General features: G+C 43.7%; 1 protein-coding gene across 4 annotated transcripts in view; it reads left to right on the top strand.

Moving 5' to 3' along the window:
- Window positions 1-26,074, top strand: part of LOC148040036 (chromatin modification-related protein EAF1 B-like) — a 72,407-nt gene that overhangs the window by 43,501 nt on the left and 2,832 nt on the right. For 3 of the 4 annotated variants that reach the window (XM_087696247.1, XM_087696256.1, XM_087696230.1), the window contains exons 19-20: window positions 14,216-14,440; window positions 25,584-25,980. In XM_087696247.1, the coding sequence (XP_087552373.1) occupies window positions 14,216-14,440; window positions 25,584-25,980 (622 nt within the window). The remainder of the gene's footprint in view (window positions 1-14,215; window positions 14,441-25,583; window positions 25,981-26,074) is intronic. The other variant, XM_087696239.1, reaches the window with a different exon arrangement.

Raw genomic sequence — 26,074 nt, 5'->3', positions numbered from 1 at the left:
CAGTCAGAAGATGTTGCCCAGCAGTGGAGAAGTGCCAGAGACTGATAATGCCAAAAATCTTGGTGAAACACTGCAGGCGACAGCAATACAGGAGTCTTTAGATGCTGCTAGAGGTCGTTACCTGAAAACGCAGATTGTGGAGTGCTGATGTCAGCTGACACTGCATTAAATGCAGCAAATGCAGAAGAATCAGAGGAAAATCTGCAGGATGGACAGCAAGAAAAGTCGCTTGATCAGCAAATGAAGAGGAAAGCCTGAAATCAGCAGAGAAATTGCAGCAGGAAAAGAGGAGGAGGAGGAGCCCCACTATAAAGAGGCATGAAATAAGCCTAAAATAGTTGCTGCAATCTTGGTAACAACCGGTGCTATGTTAGCATCTTTGCTACGCCTTTCGCCATCCAAAAGCATGGTGACGATCTTCTCATATTTCATCTCTTGAGCCACCTTGAGAGCTATCATGATTTCATTGAATTGTGCTTCTTTCATCAAGTTGTAAGAAGTACAACCTTTTTATCATCATCATCCAAACGACTATTGAGAGTGGTCAATTGTTGGTAAAGACTTAGATGGTCGAGATGTTGCTTGAGAGTCTCTGAGGGATTGTAGGAGATATTAAATAATTGCATCTTCAAAAATAATTTGAAATGATTAATATCTCCTCCAAATGTGGCTTGAAGGCCGTTCCATACCTCTTTTGCCAATTTTGTGAGATCATGGTGTGAGGAGAGGCCAAGCTCGATGATGGCAAGCACCCTCTTGTTCTTCTCGAGTCATTTGTGATGAAGTTGTGGGTTGCCTTGAATGTGATCTAGCTTATTAATGGACACAACTCTCCGTGCACATTCCTGCATAAGTATGAGCTGAATTTTCATCTTCCAAATGAAGAAGCTGATGTTAAGAAACCAAGTCATTTAGTACATTTTCTCTCCCTCCATTTCTTTTTTTTGTTTCCATTTATAGCCCCAAAAAGGCTTTGTGGGTGCATGCTGAGAGAGTCGGGGTGCCACCCGAGAGACTACAGTGGGCGCAATTCGAGACAGCTTGTGTCTATGAATATAGCACTGAATCCACTCATTTCACCCATTCCAAATTCATTCCTTCCAATATTCTGTCACTCTCTTCCTCTCCACTGCTGCTCACACCCCACTCAGAGGACATTGCAGTTCGTGGTCTTCATCTCCTTGTTGTACTAGGTGCCCTATGGTTCCACACCTTCCATGCTGTGTTTTGGGTTGCAAATTCTCTTCCTCCACTTGGCAACCATCTCCACCATGTGGCGTCAAATTGTACTTGGGTTTTTGGTTGTAGATTCTCTTTCTCCACTTGGCAACTCTCATCTTCATTTTGGTGTCAACAAACACCTGTGTTTTGTCTCCCAGATCACCTCTCTCTACCTAGTGACAATGCTTTCCACTTGTCGTTAGCCTCTTAGGCAGTGTTTCATAGTTTGACACCTTTTTGGTATTGGCAATAGCTTTGGTAGAGGTACTCGCTATTTTAGATGTGCATTTTTGCAGTTCCTGCTTCATTAGGGCTGGAATTTCTGATTAGGTGGGTTTTCTTGTTGATCCTCATCTTTTGGAGTACGGGTCGTAGTTGATGATCTTCTTCCTTGACTTTGATGGCATTTGAGGATTGCGTTTCTTTCCCTCGACAATTGTTCTTCATCTTTAGATTACTTTGACACCCTCAGGTGTTGCCGTTGGATTTGGACAAGATAGTGCAGTTATCTTTAGAGCTTTGGCTCTTCTGCATCAGCTTTGTTCGCTTAGCACGATTCGGTGCTTCATCATCTTCTTCTATATTTTTTGAGTTTCCCTTCTCTCTTAGTGTTTGTCATACACATTGTGTTTGTCCCCACAAACCCCATTGTCTCTTTGGTTTGCTTTTATAGATTTCATCTCTTGACATGGTATCAGAGCATATCTCATCTCTTGACATGGTATTAGAGCCAGAGGTGCTTAAAGAGCCACAAAGATCCTGTGAATAAGAGAAGGCAAAGATAGATTGCGGATTCGGCATCATCTTATGTTTCCCCCCCTTATTTCTGTTGCATCATCGGGAGATACCCTCCTCCTCTTCTCCCTCCCACCCTCCCTTTCCAGGTTGACACACTGGTACCATGGCTTCTCCTTGACAGATCGAAAATCTATTGGGTGCTCCTATTGCAGCAAGAACGATCATTTCATCAAAGAATGTGCACTCCTTGTGTCACATCTTCTTTCTGGGCCGCAGAGATTGTTCCACATTAGCTATTAGAGTATTACGTTGAAGGTAATAAGATTATAAGACGCATCCGATGCACGCTTAGTCCTTGTGAGCAAAAGGAGGATCATCAAGCACCACGGCCTCCTAGAGAGTGCCACAATGCGCTACGTAGGTTTCCTCCACCTATTTGGAGGTCCAATGGCTGTAAAGAAAAATGCCCTAACATAGAAACATAAACAGAAACCGTACGACAAAGCACAGACTGATAAGAAGAACACAGTTAGGGTTAGGGTTAGAGTAGCTCAGAGACAATGAACACAGTGAATAAATGAAATGATATGACTACTAATAATACGATGCTCATGCAGCAAACACACTATGCAGTGAATGAATACTGAACCTCGAACTCCTGTATCTCTAGGATCAGGGTAGGGGTAATGAGCTGAAGAGCGTGTCGTACTCCGAACGGATCCCGAATCGCAGCAAGGCAGCCTCCAGATGTCGAACACCAGCAAATGCAGCAGTGAGAAGCTGTATCTGATGCAGACAGCAGTGAGGAGAGAGAAAGACTAAAAACGCAGGCAGGACAGCCTGTAGGAGAGAGAAAGACTAAAAACGGAGAGAGAAAGATTGAAAACGTAGGTAGGACAGCCTCAGGGAGGGAGGACTGAAAACGCAGGCAAGACAGCTTGTAGGAGAGAGAAAGACTGCAGCGACTGCAGACAGGAGAGAGAAAATTGTCAGGGCGGCAGTTGGAGCTTGCAAACGCAGCAGTTTGCTGGCGTGGGAGGCTGTACGACAGCAGTGCAGACGAACAACAGTCAGTCGCTAGACAGAAACAACAGCAATCAGTGTGTGGAGGGCTGGAAACAGGCGCTAGACTGTAGGGAACAGTGATGGACAGTAAGGGCTGAGATGTCCTCTGTGACCGGGGTGTGAGCAGTAAGCTGGTAACACCTGAAACCTGCAAAAACGAGATTGTGAAAGAGTGGAGGGCTGGCTGCCAATTTATAGAAAATTAGGGTTCTAGATCCTCTCCCACTTAACTTTCTCGATCCGCTCTCCGTTTTAGGGTTTTGGCTAAAATAAGCCTAAAATAAGCATGTTTTGGGGCTGTTTAAGTGCCTAAGTGCATTTCTTAGCACAACACCCCCTCTCATGCCCAAAATAGGGTGAGAAAAGTAGGCAAGCCTACATTTTGATTTACCCCAAGGCGTCCCACCCCAAAGCAGCCAGGGCATCGGACAAAAGGTGCACGTTGGCTGCCCAGTGACCTACCAAGACTACAGAGACGATGGATATCTTACCAAAGGAGCCCAAGTGATCACCCTAGAGAGGTCAGGGCATCGGACCAAGGGTGCTCATCAGCTGCCCAAGGGCCTACCAAGGTCTACAAAGGCGGATGGAATCAACAATGGACTTGTTTGTTTTGTTTTGTTTTGTTTTTTTTTTTGAAAAGTGTTTTGAAAATATAGAAGTAATATAGGGACAGTGACCGATTAAGTGACAGATAGGAAAAGATAAAGAGAGTTTTAAATCCAAGTTATTCACAAAACTAGGAAGCCAATCCCTCGCACTGACGAGGATAAGTGTCTAAGGATGATAAAAGTGAGTGTATGTGCCAATCATGTGTTGAATATGTGAGGCAAAAAAAAATGGTGGGCTTAGCAAAAAAGCAAAGCAAGCAAGCAAGCAAGCAAGCAAGGGTAGGGAAATTGCCTTCAGGAGAACTGCCATGTGTTATGCTACGAATATGGTGGATCCTAGAGTCGACCACTCCAAAAAACCGAAAAGGGATAAATGCACACAGATGCATGTTGACATGAACAGAATGGCAATGCATAGGGTAATGCAAAGGGAGATGCAAGATGTCTTGCTCATGCAATATGCTATGCAACGGTGTCACTGGTATAGTGTTCTCGCAAGGAAAGTGTTCACTTGTCCAAGTGCCCTTTTACAATTAGGTCATCCTGATAGTGCGGATGAAGTTACAAATGCCCATAATACAATACAAAAGAATAAGTGAATGTAATGTCTAAAAAACTGTAAGCATCATCATTGTCACGATCAAGAGTAGGAGCCGCCCCCTCTCAAACTGGAAGGGAAAGCAAGAGGGAAGCACTCTCTCCCCGTCAAGCTGAAGAAGTAGGGGAGGGTGTACCCAAGCCGATCCTGGGTAGCAGGTATTGAAGAATCGGCCTGTTGACCGCTTTGGTCAAGATATCTGCAAAATTATTTGATGAAGGCACAAACTCTAGGCGAATAGTGCCTAGGTCAACCTGCTCTCTGGAAAAGTGGAAGTGGACTCCCACATGCCGTGTCCGTGGTGTGATGATTGGATTGCCCGCAAGGGCAATGGCACTCTGGTTGTTGCAGTAGACAACTGTGCGAGAGTCACATGGAAAATGAAGTGCCACCAGTAAACTTCTCAGATAGATGGCCTCGGTGGTGCCATTGAAGAGAGCCCGATACTGAGCCTTGGCCTTGGAAGCTGCCACCATCTCTTGCTTACGGCTGGACCAAGAAATGGGAGCCATGCCCAAGGTAAAGAGGTAGCCGCCATGGGAACGCCGGGTGTCAGGATCTCTTGCCCAATCAGAATTAGTGTACCCCTGCAAACATAAACCAGAACCATATGTCAAGCCATAAGAAAAAGTACACTGCAAATAATGCAACACACGAAGACATGCAATCCAATGTGACATCCTAGGTGCTGTGAAATACTGACTGAGTATGCTAACTGAGTAAGCTAAATCTGGCTTAGTGTGAATTAACCAAAGAAGTTTTCCTACAACAGAACGATAGGTGTGTGCATCGAAGGGCTGTCCTAGGGTATCCACAAGCTGAAGTGCGTACTTCTGCTGTGACACAAAAATACACACAAAAATACATCCTCCAAAACGAACTACCTCCATTTCCAAAAAATAAGACAACAAACCAAGGTCTATCATTTCAAATGTAGCTTTAAGCTTAGCCTTAATTTTCGCTATGGCAGCAGAATCTGAACCTGTGATGAGTAAGTCATCAACATATAGCAAGATATAGCTAACCCCCTCTGGAGTGGATCGAACATATAAGTTCGGGTCACAAGGGGTAGAATGGTATCCATGAGTCTGTAAGAACTCATCCATTCTATGGAACCAAGACCGCGGTGCTTGCTTCAGCCCATAAAGAGCTTTCTGCAAGCGGAATACCGTATCCCTAGGGTTCCATGAGGGAAAGCTCGGTGGCTGCTCCACATAGACTTCCTCCTCCAAGTATCCGTTCAAGAAGGCACTCTTGACATCCATCTGATGTATCGGCCAGCCGTGGTGAGCGGTGAGCACGAGTAGAATCCGAAAGGAAGTCAACCGTGCAGTAGGGGCAAAGGTCTCTTCATAATCAATGCCGTGCTTTTGTCAAAACCCTTGCACTACAAGGCGAGCCTTGTACTTGTCTAAAGTTCCATCAGCTTTTAGCTTTGTCCGAAAAATCCACTTTGTCTCGATGACTTTCTTGTGGCTCGGACAATCCACCAATGTCCAAGTCTCATTTCGGTCAATACTCTCTAGTTTCCTTTCCATGGCCTCTCGCCATTGAGGGTGCTGAAGAGCCTCCTGCAAGGTATTCAACTTAGAATGTGCTATGTAATCAGCTGTAAATAGCGATGCAAATGATCCTTGAGGAGCAAGCCGGGCAGATCTTCTAGGTCCCTCCGGAGGGAAATCCGGTGGTAGGATCCCCGAATCCCGCATGGTTTGCTGGTACAAGCGAGGTAACAGGTCTCGCGAAGGGGGTCTAGGAGGTGAAGAAACTGCGAGAATGTCAGGAGTGAGAAGTAGACCAGGCTCAGTAGGCACGATCTCTGATGATGGAAAGAAGGAAGCGGATTGGAATCAGGTGCAGAAGACTGCACAATATCCCTCTTGCCAAAGACGACATCCTGCCTAACGATCACCTTGTTTGTTCGAGGATTGAACAAACGATAGGCTTTCGCTCAAGAGGAATATCCCACAAAAATAAGGAGATTAGCTCGGGGAGTAAGTTTTTCTATCTTGTCATCAGGCGTGTGTGTGTATACACGACACCCGAAGACTTTGAAATGGGAAATAAGAGGCCAAGAGCTAAAAAATGCCTCATACGGGGTCTTTTGAGGAAGAGCCGCAGTCGGGCACCGGTTGAGGATGTACATCGAAGTGTTAACACCCTCGATCCAAAGGCGCTCAGGAAGCTTTGCTGCGAACAACATAGAGTGTGTCATTTCCATGACTGTGCCGTTCCTATGCTCTATGACTCCATTCTGAGAGGGGGAGTTGGTAGAGGTGAGCTAGTGAGAAATGCCATGCTTCTATAGAAACTCAGAAAACTCGTGGGAGATCAACTCACCACCGCTATCACTCCTCATGCACCCAACACGACGACCAGTCTGGTTATGAACTAGCAGCACCCAAACAGGAAAATATGTGAAAGCATCTGACTTATGCTTGAGGAAGTACACCCACATGTATCGAGAATGATCATCCACTATCAAAAAGAAGTACAGCGTGCCGTTCAAAGCAACAGTGGATGTCGGCCCACAAAGATCAATGTGAATCAGTCTAAGAGGATCCTCAGCTCTATGTGTAGATTGCTGAGGAAATGGGGTACGGTGCTGCTTCTCGAGCTCACAGGCTTTATAGACATCTCGAGCTACCTTTAGACATGGAAGGCCCTCAACTAGCTCACGACATGACAACTCATAAAGTGAGTCATAACCAAGATGCCCTAAGCGAAAATGCCAAAGACGCTCATTGTGCGTAGGCTCCCAAGATGTGGCTAAGGTCTGGAAGCTATGGAACACGGGGCCTTCGGCGGTCGGCTCGGTCAGAAAGTGTGTCATATGGTATAGGCCATTAGGCTGTGCCCCACTGCGAGCAATCACTAAACCAGTCGGAGAGTCAAGGACCTCGACTGTGGTCGCTGTAAAGAAAACTGCTCACCCCAACCGGCAAAGTTGCTGAACAGATAACAAATTCACCCCAAGCTGAGGGACATGATATACATTGTCCAGCGAAGCCAGATCTAGACCTTGTCAGTGGCAAAACTGACGCAACCTTGAGCCTGAATCTTGACCGAGGAGTTGTTTCCTACACGGACCCGCCCGTCTGCGGGGGCTCGGGTCTAGAAAATGTCCTCTATAGGAGTCATGTGATGTGTAGCTCCACTGTCCACAATCCAATTGGAGCTGAAGTGCTCGGCTGTGACGTGTGGGCCTCTGCAGTAACCTCGTTGGGAGGCAACTCACAGATGTGGACGAGACTCGCATCTGATGTCTCTATGGAGACGATATGGGCCTTTGCAGACCAGTCAGACAAGCCCTCTGGAGTTGAGAACGTTGTTGACTGAGATGACTGTGCGGTGGCAGTGTGAGTCTGACCTTTAAACTGCCCCTTGCCATCACCCTACCTTCCCTGTTGGGGGTTGCCCGACTGAGGGGCGGGGGTCTGAGACTTATGTTTTGGTGCTGTGTCTCGTGCCTTTGATCGACACTCGTCGTCAAAATGGCCAGCCTTTTGACAATGTTGACAATACCTATTCTTTTTAGGTACATTCTACAACCCAGGTTTGAGTTGTGACTAGGAGTTTCCTTGAGAATCCCCAGATTGATTTACCTTTTGAGTTTGATTTTGATTTTGAGTGGAGGTTTGGTTTGGTTTGCCCTTCCCTTGTGGCCCTTTTTGAGAATGAGCAAGAAGAGTCCCCTCTGAAGGGGAATTCATATGAAACTGATTGAACAACCGTGCGTAACGCAACAATTGACACTCAAATTCATAGAATGTAGGCATGGTAGGCTTTGAAACTATTCCTTCCACAAAATTAAAGTATTTCTTGGGGAGTTTATTTAGGAACAATGTGACCTGATCGTCAGAGGACTTGGGAGTCCACGTAGTGAAGAATTCAGCGAGGAGACGCTAAGATTCAGCCAACTTGACTTTCAAGTCATCTCGGTCAGTGATTTTGAAAAGCTGAAGCTCACGGTCAAGATTAATACTACGGGTCCTATCTCGAGCCACATAGCGGTCAGTCAAGTGTGCCTATCGCTTTGACGCTAAGTCAAAGTGCTGAAGTTGAGAATGAAACTCTAGCAATAAGCCCTGCATCAGGTCGACAATAGCAGAGGCATTCCTAGCCTTCCATGAGCGGACGATCTCGTATGGAACAAATGCGGAATCGGGTTGAGGTTCCAATCCCTGCACTAGATCCCATAGGTTCCGTGAATCAATGACATGTCTCATCAAATTCGACCAAGTAGTAAAGTTTGACCCGTTAAAACGAGTCTTGTCATTAAACGCATTCTTGACAGAAGATGAGCTAGAACCATGAGGTGTCGGGTGGGTGGAGTAAGATGATGGTGGGAAAGATGGGGGAGGTGAGAGTGTCTGATAAGAGTAAGAAGGAGGGGGAAGAGGTGGGTAGGCAGAAGTAGGTTGTGAGTGTCCAATGAGTGCCGATTGATGCGGAGGCACTGGAACATGAATGTTTCATAAGTTGCCGGTGTAGGTGGAGTCATTGGGAGACAATAGCCTTGTCCAAAGTAAGGCTGGGATACAACATTATGACCTAAAACAGCCTATTTTGTGATAACGGAGAGACTGAGGCTATTTGCTCTTCTTCGGCTTATTTTAATGGTAGATGCCACTTAAACAGCCCCAAACATGCTTATTTTAGGCACTTAAACAGCCCCAAAACATGCTTATTTTAGGCTTATTTTAGCCAAAACCCTAAAACAGAGAGCGGATTGAGAAAGTTAAGTGGGAGAGGATCTAGAACCCTAATTTTCTATAAATTGGCAGCCAGCCCTTTACTCTTTCACAATCTCGTTTTTGCAGGTTTCAGATGTTACCAGCTTGCTGCCCACGCCCCGGTCACAGAGGACATCTCAGCCCTTGTTGTCCATCACTGTTCCTTACAGTCTAGCGCCTGTTTCCAGCCCTCCACACACTGATTGTTGCTATTTCTCTCTGGCGACTGACTGCTGTTCATCTGCACTGCTGTCGTACAACCTGCCACGCCAGCAAACTGCTGCGTTTGCAAGCTCCAACTGCCGCCCTGACAGTTTTCTCTCTCCTGTCTGCAGTCGTTGCAGTCTTTCTCTCTCCTGCAAGCTGTCCTGCCTACGTTTTCAGTATTTCTCTCTCCTGCAGGCTCCGTTTTTAGTCTTTCTCTCTCCTCACTGCTATCTGCATCAGATCCAGCTTCTCACTGTTGCGTTTGCTGGTGTTCGACATCCGGAGGCTGCCTTGCTGCGATTCGGGATCCGTTCGGAGTACGACACACTCTCCAACTCATTACCCTTGCCCTGATTCTAGAGATACAGGAGTTCGAGGTTCATTATTCATTCACTGCATAGTGTGTTTGCTGCATGAGCATCCTATTATTAGTAGTCATATCATTTCATTTATTCACTGTATTCATTGTCTCTGAGTTACTCTAACCCTAACCCTAAATGTGTTCTTTTTATCAGTCAGTGCTTTGTCGTACAGTTTCTGTTTATGTTTCTATATTAGGGTATTTTTCTTTACATGGTATCAGAGCCCGGTACTCTTTGAGAAACCTAGGCCTTTGATCTGAAAGCTCTTCGCAAGAAGTAAGAACAACAGTAGATTTAAATGACTTCGAACACATCAACACCAATTCAATCTCCAGATCAGCCTATGCCGAGAATCGAGCGAGAGTGGGCCAATCAGCTTGCTCCACAAAGTTCCGACATGGTAGGTACATGGAAGAAAAGATAGGCAAGCTGACCTTTGAGGAATATAAATTGATCATAGCCTCTCGACAAAAGAAGATTGAGGAGCTCGACCGAAGGATTGCCCTTCAAGAAAAGCTTCTAAATGAAGGTATGCATGGATTTCACTCTTCAGATGTTGCGCGTAAGTCTGATGATGTTGCAGGGCCGTCGAGACCTCCATTAGGGATGGGTCCCCCTCTTGGAGAGCAAGATCCGAAGAATGTTCCATTTTTTCAGACTCTTCCGTCCTCTCCGGTGCAAGGTACTTTTGATTCGTCTTTTGTGCCTTATTCTTTTACCTCTTCTGTTTTGCAATATACTGGTAGAGATCATGTGAAAGAAAGAGTCCAGTCTGTTGACTATGAAAAAGGACCTGTAGAGGATCAATTCTTGTATGTTAACAACACACCTCGTGACAATTATAAGAAAAAGCTAGGTAACTCTTCTTCTGTCCTTCCTTCTTTTCCATCTACTTCACATAATCAGAATGAATTTGGTGTTCCTTTCACTTCATTACATGGTGTATCATCATCTTCACAGTTTCATTTTCAGTCTTTAAATGATAAAAATGGACAAAAAAAATCTGCACCTCATACACCTCACTTTCAAAACCCACCCATCCCACCACATTCTTCCGCTGCTTCACCACTTCCATTTACACCATTTACATTTCCATTTTAGACACCTCATGTTGCACTGCACATCACTCCAGGGGGTTATGGAAACATAGGCATATCCTTTAGGACCTCATCCTTCCCTTAGCCAGGTGGTGTTCCACCTACCTCATACACACTTTCAGGATCATTGCAGCTTGGGTATCCCTCTCAGTCTCTTCCGAGTGTGGATCAGTTGCCTCCACAGTTTGCCTCCATGGCATTGCCTAGTGGACCTTCTGGTCATAATGTTGTGTCCCAGCCTTACTTTGGACAAGGTTATTGTGTCCCAGTGACTCCACCTACACCGGCAACTTATGAAACATTCATGTTCCAGTGTCTCCGAATCAATCGGCACTCATTGGACACTCACAACCTACTTCTGCCTACCCATCTCTTCCCCCTCCTTACTCTTATCAGACACTCTCACCTCCCCCATCTTTCCCACCATCATCTTACTCCATCCACCCGACACCTCATGGTTCTAGCTCATCTTCTGTCAAGAATGCATTTAATGACAAGACTCGTTTTAACGGGTCAAACTTTACTACTTGGTCGAATTTGATGCGACATGTCATTGATTCACGAAACCTATGGGATCTAGTGCAGGGGTTGGAACCCCAACTCGATTCCGCATTTATTCCATACGAGATCGTCCGCTCATGGAAGGCTAGGAATGCCTCTGCTATTGTCGACCTGATGCATGGCTTATTGCTAGAGTTTCATTCTTAACTTCAGCACTTTGACTTAGCGTCAGAGCGATGGGTACACTTGACTGACCGCTATGCGGCTCGAGATAGGACCCGTAGTATTAATCTTGACCATGAGCTTCAGCTTTTCAAAATCACTGACCGAGATGACTTGAAAGTCAAGTTGGCTGAATCTCAGCGTCTCCTCGCTGAATTCTTCACTACGTGGACTCCCAAGTCTTGTGACGATCAGGTCACATTGTTCCTAAATAAACTCCCCAAGAAATACTTTAATTTTGTGGAAGGAATAGTTTCAAAGCCTACCATGCCTACATTCTATGAATTTGAGTGTCAATTGTTGCGTTACGCACGGTTGTTTAATCAGTTTCATATGAATTCCCCTTCAGAGGGGGCTCTTTTTACTCATTCTCAGAAAGGGCCACAAGGGAAGGGCAAACCAAACCAAACCTCCACTCAAAATCAAAATCAAACTCAAAAGGTAAATCAATCTGGGGATTCTCAAGGAAACTCCTAGTCACAACTCAAACCTGGGTTGTAGAATGTACCTAAAAAGAATAGGTATTGTCAACATTGTCAAAAGGCTGGCCATTTTGACGACGAGTGTCGATCAAAGGCACGAGGCACGGCACCAAAACATAAGTCTCAGACCCCCGCTCCTCAGTCGGGCAACCCCCAACAGGGAAGGTAGGGTGATGGCAAGGGGGAGTTTAAAGGTCAAACTCACACTGCCACCGCACAGTCATCTCAGTCGACAACGTTCTCAACTCCAGAGGGCTTGTCTGATTGGTCTGCAAAAGCCCATATCGTCTCCATAGAGACATCAGATGCGAGTCTTGTCCACATCTGTGAGTTGCCTCCCGACGAGGTTACTGCAGAGGCCCACACGTCACAGCTGAGCACTTCAGCTCCAATTGGATTGTGGACAGTGGAGCTGCACAGCACATGACTCCTATAGTGGAAACATAGCCCCAAAACAGCCCCAAAACATGCTTTGGACACAGACACTTTCTCAATATCTTGACATCCTAATGGTAGATGCCATGGAGAGGGCTTTGAAAAAAAAAAAAGAGCTCCAAATTTTGTGATAACTTTTGGAGGAATTTCAAGGGAAATCAAAATGCAGATAAGACTTTGATGAATCTGGGTGATTTGAGGTGAGACAGGTGGCTGGTGTAAAATGCCCCAAATTTTACTCAACAAAATTGCAAAATTCCAAAGAAAAAATCACAATCCCCAATTTCATGTGAAGTGCCCCTAAAGAAACCAGAATTGAAATTTCATGATAAGATTTAATTTAAACCTTTTGTCTAGTGGATGATGGACCGATGTTGTAGGTTGAGGGGGTCAATGCATGACGTGGCAAGGCAGCTGCTGTCAAACAGGCAAGTGAGGGTGTTGCTAGGCAGATTCGTGTTATGGTGCAGGTGAGCAGATGTGGTGCATGATAGATGCTTGGTCAACGAGTAGAATGGCACAGTATGATGGTGACATGCTGTAGAGGGATCGTCAGGTAGAATTGACAGGTGAGCCACTTAGGATGATAGGGATAGGCGACTAGTGCAATACACTCTTTAGATAGGTGTCTCCTTCTTCTTCTTCTTCTTTAGGGCTGCAGACCCTTTCCTTCTTCTTGTCTTCTTCTTCGATGTGCATGCGAGCTGGCTCTTTGACCTTTGCTGTACAGGGATAGGTAAGACCCGCTTTGATACCACTGTTGGGTATGAAGCCCACAAGGATGGACCGATAGAGTATGGAGGGCGAAGCTCCATGGTGGAGAGAGAAGAAAAGAAAGAGAGAGGAGAGAGCGTGTGTGAGAGAACACTTGCATGTACACAACAAGCTGAATAGATTGATGTGATAGATGTTGATGAAAGTAGAATGGTTAGGGCCTCATTATATAGGCTTTAGGGTTTCCCCCAAACCTTTACCCTTATTAAATGCTGGGAGGTTTAAGAGGTGTTAACACCTTTGAATCCTTGTGTGATTCTGGCATTTCTAGTGCTTATGGAGAACTTGCTTGCTTAGGAGGATACTTGCTTTGCAATGTTATCCTTGTAGGTGAACTGCAGTGCTGAGGTATTAAACATCATGCTTTGTTCTTCTCTACATTCAAAATGAGGTCCCTTAGTTGTTAGACTCTTGACATATGTCTTCTTTTTGCTAATTGTGGGGTTGTATATTAGGCTGTTTTCTTAGCTGTCCATATGGCTTTTGGTTGTTGACTGGATGCTCCCTTGTACATTTGCACATTCTCTACTTTATCAATCTTCACACACATGTGCATGCGTGCACGCACATGCATGCTGTGTGCGTGTGTGCGCACATGTGATATGTACGCTTGGCACACACACGTGCATGATCATATGTGATATGCCCTCTTGGTTGGCCCGAAGGCCCAATATAAAACTTTCCATACATTAATTTACACTTCTTCATGGAGAGAGAGAGAGAGAGAGAGAGAGAGAGAGAGAGAGAGAGAGAGCTCATGTATCACTTTCTTCGATACTGGGGCTGTTGGCATAACTGGACCATTCGGAATGCTTTTCTGTTTGACTCCGCCCATAATGTTCAGCGGCATATTGTGAGGCTTAAGGGCCTCTTGTATTGGCAGTTAGCTCTTCTCCATCGTTCTGATTTGCTCTCTACGGAGGACTTCCGTCCTTGGCATATGGCAATTTCCTCCGCATCCTTGCCATGAAATTGTAACTTGTAGTACTTAGCACCTCTTCACATGATGGCTTGGATTGTCGTCATGTATCTTGTAATCAAGTAATCTTGTATTTTTTTTCGTAATTAATACAATTACCTTTTACGAAAAAAGAGAGAGAGAGAGAGAGAGAGAGAGAGAGAGAGAGAGAGAGAGAGCACTTAATGATCTATTAATATGTATGAAGGCCATTGGAGTTATGCGAACAGCCATCGACAAGTGGAGAATTGACTTCACATCCTTATCCAACGTATTCTTCACATGGAAATGTACTTGGAATGCCTGGAATGTTGACTTCTGGTTTAGGTATGCGGCCTATGTCCTCTGGGATGTCATTGGCCCAGGGAGTGAAGAGCTTACAGATGAGCCCAGGAGTCAGCCCTTCTGCTACCATGAGTCCTGCTGTTACACGGTATATACTTTGTGCAGACTGCTATGGCAGTGCTTGTTTGTGTGTATCCGTGGTTGAATGTTTTTACATATAATGAATAATAGTCTGCTGGTAAGAGGCCTGATTGTGTTATTAAAGCTGTTTTCCTTTGATTAAATTTGGTTGAATTTAAAAACTATTCATCCAACATTGTTTTGTGCATGTGTCTGCATGAATGGTTGCTTCTGTCCACTTGTGCATGTGTGCAGACAAGCAGGCAGGCTATACATGTTGCAGACTTTTGTCCTCTATTGGTGCAATGCATACTTGCAATACTGCCTGAATTCCAAACGATGCAGCGCTACTGGTGGCCCTTTGGTGGGCGGCATCTTGCTGTCTAGTTTAAAAAGTTGCTTCTCATCACCTGCTTTTGATAGGGTTCACACCTAAGGGGGTTGCAATGTCTTGCAATGTGAATTAGCAATGCTAAACTGTTCTGTGACATGCAAGAAAAGTGAATCAAACCTTACATAGGCTTTCAAGATGAAAATGCCACGTGTGTAGGATGCAGCACTAAGTGATTTGATGAGGTGTTGTAAAATAATTGCTGGAAGTTGCTTGAAACATAAAAAAAGAAACCTCAGTAAGAGGCTGGATGAGGGTTTGTAAAAAGAATCCCCTCTGCAGCCCCCCTTGATTTGAGTTTATAGATCTGTTATGTGAAAAGCATTGACATGGAAACGTGCTAGGTCTCTATCGACACATGCTAGGTTCCTTAATCAGAATGGTGAAATAGTGAAGGAGCAACATGGCACATTCAAATAGTTTTAAATGTTCAAATTTCAAACCTAAACAAATTTGGGTCTAAATGCTTCTTCTACCAGTTTAGTTTTGCAATGTTTGAGGGAGTACAGTTGGCATCATGCTGTTTTCTCTTCTTTCTTTAATGATTTCATAATCAGTGCTTGTCCACTCAAGCAGCTGAAAAGTAGGCTGAAATAGAGACTGACTTGCCTTGCTTTGTCACTGCCTCACTTTGAGCTTTAATTGGAACCCACAGGTACAAGGCTTTCAAACTGAATCTTGTGAGCTTACAATAGGATGTTTTTTCTGTCCAGCAAAGTTGACTGTATTGATAAATGAAAGCCTATATCTAAATTCTCAACTTTTGGTTAAGGTTTTACCCGTGGAACTAAAACAAGTGCACTAGTCTGGTAGTGATGTGCACACAACTTTGATAGTCCTTTGATCCTTTTTTTTGGGGGGGTAACGGGTTCACGATGACTTGAGCAAAGGTGACCTTTGTTGAGTTACCAAAATTCGCCTCCTAAATTATCATATTTTTTGTATCATTAAACAGGCTCTAAAAGGATTTTTTGCATTTATGTGACAGAGGAGGCTTTTGTTTGCTTCAACATGTACTATAAAAGAGACTTAGCGTGCATGTCACTTTCATCCCTATCCCTTTTGCCACATTCAGTGCTTGCTGCCATCATTACTCCCATCATCATCATTACTTAGGTCATGTTGAAAGAGCAATAGCTACTTTGTCACAAATAGCTACAATGCATCCAACCTATCATGAGCACTCCCAGCAATCAGCATATCATCCATGTAGAGGATCAAAATCATTGTTGGGAATAAAGGCCTCGTGCCTTTAAATGTGCTCGGGTGTGAACACACCTTAGCACTTGTACTTACACATATATATCTATCTAAAAACCTAAAGATACGTACTCGTCATTGTACCTTTAAACGTGCTCACTCTTTGCTATTGCTCTCTCTCCACTCTCTATCTCTTCGTGCCTAAGGAACTCCTATTGTCTCGATCTTCGTGCCTAACCTGTCACTACAAACTGGTATCAGAGCTTCGGCTAAGGTGTTCGTGCTCCTTAAGAGTCCGTGTGGGACATCTCTAGTGTTTCGCTCGTGCAAAATCATCAGGTCGCCACTAATTTCAGGCACGTGTGTGCTGCACTGTTAGTGGACAGTCTGGAAACCCAAAATCTGCATAGATGACAGGCCGTTTTTGACCTGGCAGGCAGGCGACAGTAGGTGATAGGACTGCGTGACGATTAGTTGGCTGACGGTGACCAGACCTAGTAACCTGTCCAACGTGACGATTTTTTTTCTGTCACCAAATTTTTGTAAAATTTTTGGATTTTTTTTTTCTCTCCCCCCTTGCCGGGCGTTCGCGTGCGCAAGCACAATGCGCAAATTTGTGCAAATTTAGGCCCAAAAATTTGGAGCTTTTCCAGATTGAGTGCTGTTCATACAAAATTGAGGCACCTGCGTCAGAAATTGCAGACATTGTGTGCATTTGAATTGGGGATTTCGCCAAAATTATTGAAATTTTGCTCATCTGAGTGAAATTTCTAAACATTGGACCCATAAAATTTGGGGCTTTTATTGTATTGGTGAAATTCTGTTCAGTTGAGTTAGATTGGCTGACATTGGTGCACATTTGGACTCGAGAAAATTGGGGCTTTTGCAAAATCTTGTGAAATTTTATTAATTTTACCCATTTTGTGCTTGCGGGAACATGTATTAATGCAATCGGGACCGATCGGTCAGTGAAATTTGGGGGTTTTAATGAAATTGCTCTATTTTGGAAAAATTGGCTTGTTCTATGCATGTCAAAGACAGTGCAAATGTATGGTTGATGATTTAAGCACAAAATTTTGGGCCTTTTGACAGTGCGTGTCAAATTTTATATCCGTGGGTACATGTACAACAGAAATTGCAGCTAACATTTGGGATTTCTTATGTAATGTGATGTATTTGCCCTTAGAACAGCTGTAATCAGTTGTGGAATGCTGTAGCTCATGGTTTGATGCTTCTGAAAATTTAATTACAGATCTGAAATCTGTGCTTCTACGTGGTCATTTATTGCTGGTTGGTACTTATTTGTATCTTGGTCACTTGGGTGATAGTTTGGGCTTGTATTTGCTGATTTTTTGGTCACATTTGGGCTGAAAATCATGGCCGGCAGCAGTGAGAGCAGTAATCTCATGCACATAAAGAAGCTTGAAGGAGCACATAGCTTTGCAGTTTGGCAAAAGCAGTGCTACAGTATCCTGTTGCAAACGAAGCTGACAAAGCCGATTAAAACACAAGGGGCAAAGCCCGCGGACATGGAACAGGAAGATTGGGATGAGTTAAATGAGCTTGCGCGCTCAACCATCGAGCTATCGATTTCTGATGCCTTGCTGTTTAACATTGAAGATTTGGATTCTGCATATGCTATATGGACTCAATTGGAAGAACTATATACATAGAAGAGTGATGCAAGCAAAGTGTATTGGCTGAAAAGCCTATTGATTTGCGTATGAAAGAGGGTACAGGAATGTCTACTCACTTGAGTGAGTTTAACTCCATTGTCAGCCAGCTGGTTGCCTTGAAGTTCATGATTGATGAGGAATTTAAGGCTACTTTCTTGCTTTGCATTCTGCCAGAGAGTTGGGATACATCCAGGACTGCTATGAGCAATTCTAATGTGATCCTTTTGTATGCCGATGTAGAGAGTGCTCTACTCATGGAAGAAATGGATCGACAGAACAATGCATCCAGTAAGTCTTCTAGTGCTTGATGCAGTAAATCACGTGGCAAAGATGTTGAATGCCATCATTGTGGCAAGAAGGGTCACTTTAAGCGTGATTGCTACAAATGGAAGAAAGAGAAAGGAAAGGGCAAGAAGATAGGTGATAGTAGGGAAGAGAAGAAAGACAGTCAGCCTAAGAAGAGCAGTGGCAAAATTGAAGAGGTGAATGTAGTTACTCATGACAATGATAGTGGGAGTGACGTACTCTTTGTCTCTTCACACTTTGGTGCACATGCCTTACTTGCGGATACAGATGATGATGACATGCATACTTGGATTCTCGATTCAGGTGCTTCCTTTCATGTCACCCCTCATTGTGAGTGGTTCTCTGACTATATAGGGGGTCGACATGGTGTTGTCCATCTTGGGGACAACTATGCATGTGACATTGCAGGTATTGGTAGTGTGCAGTTGCAGTTTCAGCATGGCTCTGTCTTCACACCTCAGCATATACTGCATGTACCTCAGCTCAAGAAGAGCTTGATTAGCACAGGGCAGCTAGATGATGATGGTTTTTATACCACCTTTGGTGATGGAAAATGGAAGATCTGTAAGGGATCTAGAGTGATTGCCAGAGGTTGCAAGAGTGATACTTTGTATCCACTTCATGTATCTAGTGTGCGTGACCATGTTGTTGCCGTGACCGAGTAGCGAAGCGTTTCTTTGTGGCATGGACGGTTGGGACACATGAGTCAAACTGGAATGAAAGTGCTTTCTTGTTTGGGTTACTCGCCTTGTCTTCGTTATGTTGATTTTGAGCATTGTGATCATTGTATTTATGTTAAACATGCACAGACGTCCCACAAAAAGTCTCTTTCTTTGAAATCTTCTCCTCTAGAGTTAGTACATTCAAATGTATGTCAGATGCCAGGATTATCTTTAGGGAGAAATAAATATTTTGTCACCTTTGTTGATGATGCTACAAGGAAGGTATGGGTTTATCCTATTTGTAGTAAGGATGAAGTGCTTGATAAGCTTAAAAAATTCTTGGCATTGGTTGAAAATCAGACAGATAAGACACTTAAGTGTCTTCGCTTTGATAATGGTGGAAAATATGTATCCAAGGCCTTTCAGGCATTTTGTGACAGCAAAGGGGTAAAGAGGGAGCTCACTGCTCCTCATAATCCGCCCCAAAATGGAGTTGCAGAGCGTATGAATTGGGCCATATAGGATAAAGTTTGTACGATGCTGTCTCATGCTGCATTACCCCATGGTTTTTGGGCAAAGGCTGTTATGACAGCTGTTCACTTAGTTAATCGGTTACCAAACAGGTCTTTGGGGGGGGGGGGAGTTCCCCAAGAAGCGTGGTCGGGCAAGCCACCTTCGTATGCTCATTTGAAAGTGTTTGGCTGCGAGGCTTTTGTGCACATTCATAAAGAAAAACACTGCAAACTTGAGTCAAAGTCCTATAAGTGCATTTTCCTAGGATATGGTGACGATGGTGAAATGGGGTATAGACTGTGGGATCCGAGAAAAGGAAAGTAGTATGCAGCAATGACATTATCTTTTGGGAAGATCATGTAATGATTGAAACTGAAAACAAATTGTTCTTTATGCAAGATACATACAAGACCTTTTCAAGTATGATAGTTCTCCCATCTATTGCAATGATGGGAATCTATCCAATGTCGTGAATTGCTTACAAAGCTTTTTTTGCACATGCAACAGATCCCCCCATTTATATGTTTGTATATGATATAAACAAGTCACAAAAAGACGTCATGTGCTTGGAAGCTCTGTTGTCAAAATACCATTTGCTATCTTAGCACCCTCATCCTTGGTGATTTAAAGAGTCAGTGGAAGAAGCTATTTTGCCTTTACCCTTTGAGTTTGAGGGCTACCATGACTTCCCTTTGTTCTTATGGCTGGTTGCAAATGTTTGATTGTCCATGCTTATGTTAGAGCATCTCCTTTTGTAAGTAAGCAAAGTGTAGTGGTAAAACTTTGATAAGCATCAGGTAGGCTAGCTAAGACTTTAGATACAAGAGAGGTATCGGGAATTATTTCATCAATATTTGCAAGTTGCTCCTTGATGTCCTTGACACGGATGATGTATGCATCCATTGAATCACCCTTTGTCATGTGCTCCATCTCAAGCTGTCATGTGCAAATAGGCTACATGAGCCTCATTGCGCACTTGATACAATGAAGCAAGCTTGTCCCAAGCATCCTTAGCCATTCATTGTGCACGATCGAATATGCAGGATAACCTCTCTTTTGCACAAGAGTGCAATCAAAGCCTGAGCTTGGACATCTGGATAATTAGTGCTATCTAATTTATGGGATTTCCCAAAGATATTAAAATAAAAATTTCCAGCCATTTCTTGTTGCAAAATGCAGGCGTTTGTAACTAGCTGTTGTCCAAAGTACAAATGCAAGGGCATCACAAAAATAAGCAAAGAAAATGCCAAATTACATTTTTTTTGCAAAATTGATGATGGCAAATAAAAATTTGCAGCTGAAAATGCTCCAATGTTTGTGAATCTCAATGTAAAAGGTGTAAATGGTGTCAATGTTGATGAAATTTGGGAGATTTCACAAAATGCCTCAAATTTATTTACTGAAATTTACTGAAGTTTGGGTCTGAATGTTAAAAAGCCCCAAATTTTTGGTGGGAAATTGGGCAATTTTGGGCACCGAACACAAAACTCCTAAATTTTGGTGAAATTTGAGATTTTTGGGCCAAAAGAAATTTGGTGGAAATTGACAATTTGTGCCTATTAAGAGGATTGTGTGTGAAGATGAGTTTATTTATGGGGCTGATGCCGATTAAGGCTTGGGGGCACTAAATATGTTAATAATATTTGGTGTCCGGAAAATGGCTTAAATCGACTGACAAGGCGAGGGACAAGCCGGTGTCGGTAGGCACCACAAGGCTGTTGGGCTGTGTGACAGGGTAGATGGGTCAGGTGTAGTGCAGCAGCTGCAAACGATTAGGACATGGCAAGCAGAGGCTTGGGCTGAAGTAGGTGCAACCTGGGAAGCTGTCGATTGGTCTTGTCACTTGGAGGCTGAAGGTAGCAAACAAGCGCAAACTGCAGGACAGGTGATGCTGGACAGAATTGAGCAGATTGGGCAGTGATGAATAGGCGAGATAGATGACACCTGCTGTTGGGAATAGATTTGAACGGGTTGTTGGTCACAATGTATTTGTCAGGCAGATTGGAGAAGGCTGAAGCAATCAGTTCAGGAGATGCCTAGAAGGCAGTAGGTGCATTAAGAGCAGTAGACGCAGAGTTCAAGGGTCAATGGCGGCTGAGGTGACAGCAGCGGCTGAGAGGTATGGCTTTGATACCATTGTTAGGTTATGATTCAGCAACACACACACACACACACACACACACACAGAGTCACAGTAAACAAGTGAACAAGAGAGAAGAGAGTGTTGGAATGTCACATCCATTATGTGAGAATAATATGAAAGTACAATCCCTAAGGTACTAAGTACCTCACTCATTGATGGGCGTTCACATAGGGAAAAACCCCTTCTCTAGCTAGAAGGTAAAAAGTGCTTGTCGATAATGGAGCAGTCACATTAGAACTTAGGAGGAACATGATAGGTGTAACAATGTTGGAATCAGCCAAAACAAGTAGCAGTTAGACATGATTTGATCACTCAAAAGAAAGAAGATATCCCCAACTATTTGGAAGCTGTGTGAGAGGGGAGAAGCAAGAAATATTCTGTCATTTGGAACTGCATTGATAAAGTTGAAAGACTTCCACATGGAGAAGGACTTGGAAGCACTTTGGGATGTATGTAAAATCTAGGATCATGGCATGAAGAATGTTAGAGAAATGATGACAAACATATGCGATGAAGTTATTCAGCAAATCAAAGAGGAGATGCCCACCAAGATGCAAGAGTGGAGAAACGAGATATGAGGAGATAAGAGCACACTTCATATCTTGGAAAGAGGACATTGAGTTTGGCTCCAAGACTGGAATAGGGTGATTGGAGAGCTTTAGCATGCGGTCACTAGCTACAAAAATCAGTTTGACCTCCTTAAAAAGGAGGGCGAGATCACAAAGAGTGTGCTCGAAAAGGTACAAATTGAACTTAATGAGATAAAAATCCGCATGATAAATGAGCATAGTCACAAGTGATGCAAAACGGGATGGGGACGGGGGACATGGGGTAGGGAAGCATTTCTGTCCCTTGTGACAATGTAATCACATGGAATGGAACGTGGAATGGACATAAGCTATCATCTCCATAATCCTCTAAGTCCAAAAAATGATTGCCACTTGTGACTAAGCAAATGAGATTGACACATGGACAGTCATAGCAAAGAAAGCACAAGCTGAGGTAGCGGAGAACTCTAAATGGATTGAAGTGGTAAAGGAGACTCCAATGAAGAAAGAGAAGTTCATAAATGTAGCACTTGAGGAGGAGAAGAGAGGAAAAATTACAGCCTTACATGTCCAAGGAGATAGTCCTCTAGAAGACGCCAAAAGTCTATGTAAAAAATTAGGGGTAAATAATCTATTCATTGGGGCGGTGCGACATATGTCTAAAATGGAAAAGTAAATGGTGTGAATGGAAGTGGAGAAGTAGTAGATGAATGTGGTGGGATGGGTGGTTTTTGAAAATGAGGTGTATGAGGTGCAGATGCATTTTGTTCATTTTTATCATTTAATGATTGGAAATGAAAATGTGAAGATGATGATGCACGATGCAATGAAGAAAAAGGAACACCAAATTCATTTTGATTTTGTGAAATAGACTTAAAAGAAGGAAGGTTAGAAGAAGAGGTGCTTGGCTTTTTCTTATAATCCCCACGACGTGTGTTAACATACAAGAATTGGTCCTCAAGAGGACCATTTCCGTAGTCAACAGACTGCACTCTTTCTTCCACGTGATCTTTACTAGAATATTGCAAAGCAGAAGAAGTAAAAGAAGAAGGCACAAAAGATGAATCTAACGTACCTTGCATCGGAATTGATGGAAGTGAATGAAATAAATAAACATACTCCGGGTCTTGTTTTCCAACAGGGGGGCCCATCCTTGATGGAGGTCTCGACGGCCCTGCAACATCATCGGACTTACGCGCAAAATCTAAAGAGAGAAATTTATGCATACCTTCATTTAGGAGATTTTCTTGAGGGGCAATCCTTCGATCGAGCTCCTCAATCTTCTTTTGTGTATAAGCTATGATCAGTTTATATTTTTCAGAGGTCAGCTTGCCTAGCTGTTCTTCCACGTAATCAGAAGTGTCATCCACCATGTCGAAACTTTGTGGAGCAAGTTGATCGGCCCACTCTCACTCGGTTCTCGGCATAGTTGATTCTGGAGACTGAATCGGTGTTGTTGTGTTCAAAGTCATTTGAACCTACTGTTGTTCTTGCTTCTTGTGTAGAGCTTTTAGATCAAAGGCCTAGGTTTCTCAGAGAGTACCAGGCTCTGATACCATGTTAAGAAATGCCCTAACACAGAAACATAAACAGAAACCGTAAGACAAAGCACAGACTGGTAAAAAAACACAATTAGGGTTAGGGTAACTCAGAGACAATGAGCACAGTGAATAAATGAAGTGATATAACTATTGAATAATACGATGCTCATGTAGCAAACACACTATGCAGTGAATGAATACTGAACCTCGAACTCCTGTATCTCAAGTATCAGGTCAGGGGTAATGAGCTGGAGAGTGTGTTGTACTCCAAACGGATCCCGAATCGTACCAAGGTAGCCTCCGGATGTCGAACATTAGCAAACGTAGGAGTGAGAAGGTGGGTCTGATGCAGACAGTAGTGAGGAGAGAGAAAGACTAAAAACGCAGGCAGCAGGTGAGAGAAATACTAAAAACGCAGGTAGGACAGCCTGTAGGAGAGAGAAAGACTGAAAACGTAGATAGCAGGACTGTGATGACATGGCAGGCTGTACGGTAGCAGGTCTGCATAGGAACAACAGTCACCTGACTGAAATCAGCTCCAAACTGTGTGAAGAGGGTTGGAAATCAGGCGCCAAGTGATGGAGACAGCAATGGACAGCTTCAGCTGAGATGTCCTCCGCAAACGGGGTGTGAGTAGCAAGCTGAAACACCTGAAATCTGCAAAAACGAGATTAAGGGAAGAGTGGAGGGCTGGCTGCCAATTTATAGAAACTTAGGGTTCTAGATCCTCTCCCACTTAACTCTCTTGATCCGCTCCCCATTTTAGGGTTTTGGCTAAGATAAGCCTAAAATAAGCATGTTTTGGGGCTGTTTGAGTGACTAAGTGCATTTCTTAGCACAACACTAGAGATGTGTGATTTTCGTCATCTAGTGCGGTGGAAGAAGAGGGCATACTTCCAAACTAGAGCATGAGCTCTACTACCTATTCTTGGGGTAGGACAACAAAGAGGCATGGAAGGCATTCCAAGAGCCCCAAGTTGATACACCTATCACCTCTCTAGTGACATGACACACCTATGCCACCTCGCTCTATCATGTGCTTGGACAATCCCCTTCCCCTTGATCACCATCAAAAGGTAGGCCCACCTCATCCTAGTGGAGCTATGGTTCGAGATGCCATGAACAAACTTTGGAATAGTCATGTCCAGGACTGATGGACTAGTAATAGAGCACCTCTCATATGCTAGAGACATGTTGTTACCCCTCTTAGCCCACTTGTTGGCTTGTTGCAATCCTGCAAAGGACGATCAGAATCAAGGGTGGGAAAGGGCTGCCTATGCTGCAATACCATCAAAACCTGGCCCCATAAGTCACAATATTTGCGAGGGATCTGAAAAATTCTCTTGGCTATACAGAAAGACATCAACACACTGTGGCTCATCAGAGTGGCATCAGCAATAGAGGACAAGCCTAAATGTGCCATATGATTAAATTTTGGATGGTCCTCATGTTTCCCATCCCAAAAGAGTAGTGTTAAATTGAAAGACAAGTTAAGGAAGATGGTTGTAACTATGACTGTATTCCGGCTGTTCTGAGTTGTATCAGCCAACATGTATACAGATCGTGTTGAGCATGGGTGGATGTTGGATGATTTTTTGACTTGGCAAGGGCCTGAAAAAGGGATTGTACAGTTGACCCTACTGTAGCATTCTTAAAAGAAAAAAGAAACTCGGGACTCCTGAAATATTTGGTTTTATGTTTCCAACTTGAACAAAAAATATTTAAAATGTGGCTCTAGTTCATACTTCATGTGTCAAGTTGTGGTGAACTAACAAATTAAAATCAATCTATGAAATGTTGTTGCGGTCAATTTTTTGATCTATAGAGACTTGATGTATCATGCACGATTGAAGTATTCTCCGGGATAAATTGAATCTGTGCATTAGTATCATGTTTCTGATTGTCTTTATCAAAGTTTTACTTTGGTCAGTCAAACATGGTAAATTTGGGGAACGAAATGTTAACCCTGGAAATGCTTCATTTTGGGCTTCGAACTCACTATTTACTTTGAACGTTTCTTTATGCACTTGGCTTATGATGAACAAAGTATTTTGTGATGAGAATTACAGCTAGAACATAGAATGCTTTAAACCACTAAATTAACTCTGCTGGAATTCTGCAGAGTGCCTCAACTTTTGAGTGCAGTTCCTATGGATGTAATAGCTAACCTTTCCAGAAATGATTTGAACAGAGATGCACAACGTATGGGAGCCTCTGTGCGGCCAGGAGTCTCATCAGAAGATCGCCTACGGTACAGTAGGATGGTAGCTGGCCGTGGGTTGGAAGGGCAGGCTTTACCTGTCACTTCTGGGATACCCCCTATGGGTTTGCCAAATGCATCAGAGTATGCAATTCCTATGCTGCCTTCGGGAAACAATACAGGAATGATAGGTGGCATGAATAGGGGCATGCCCCTGTCAAGGGCTGGGCTTCAAGGAATGGGTCCAGGTGTTCAAAATACAACTGGCATGAACAACATGCTCTCAAATGTAGCAGGGGGATTACCAGGCGCTGCTCCTGTTACACCTGGTGGTGCTCCTTCCATGAACCCAATGAGAAGAAGCAGGGAAACTTTGTCTATGGTACAAGTGAGCTGAATTTATGTCTGTATATTTATCTCTAACATTCTAAGCTTGTGCTCCTGGTATATGTCATTGACTCTTGATTTAGTTCCCTTGCTAG

Source organism: Lygodium microphyllum, chromosome 2 (genome assembly GCF_053477565.2).
Source record: "Lygodium microphyllum isolate KBCC chromosome 2, Lygodium_microphyllum_v1.1.10, whole genome shotgun sequence".
Classification (NCBI taxonomy): Eukaryota; Viridiplantae; Streptophyta; class Polypodiopsida; order Schizaeales; family Lygodiaceae; genus Lygodium; species Lygodium microphyllum.
This window is presented reverse-complemented; position numbering and strand designations above follow the sequence as displayed.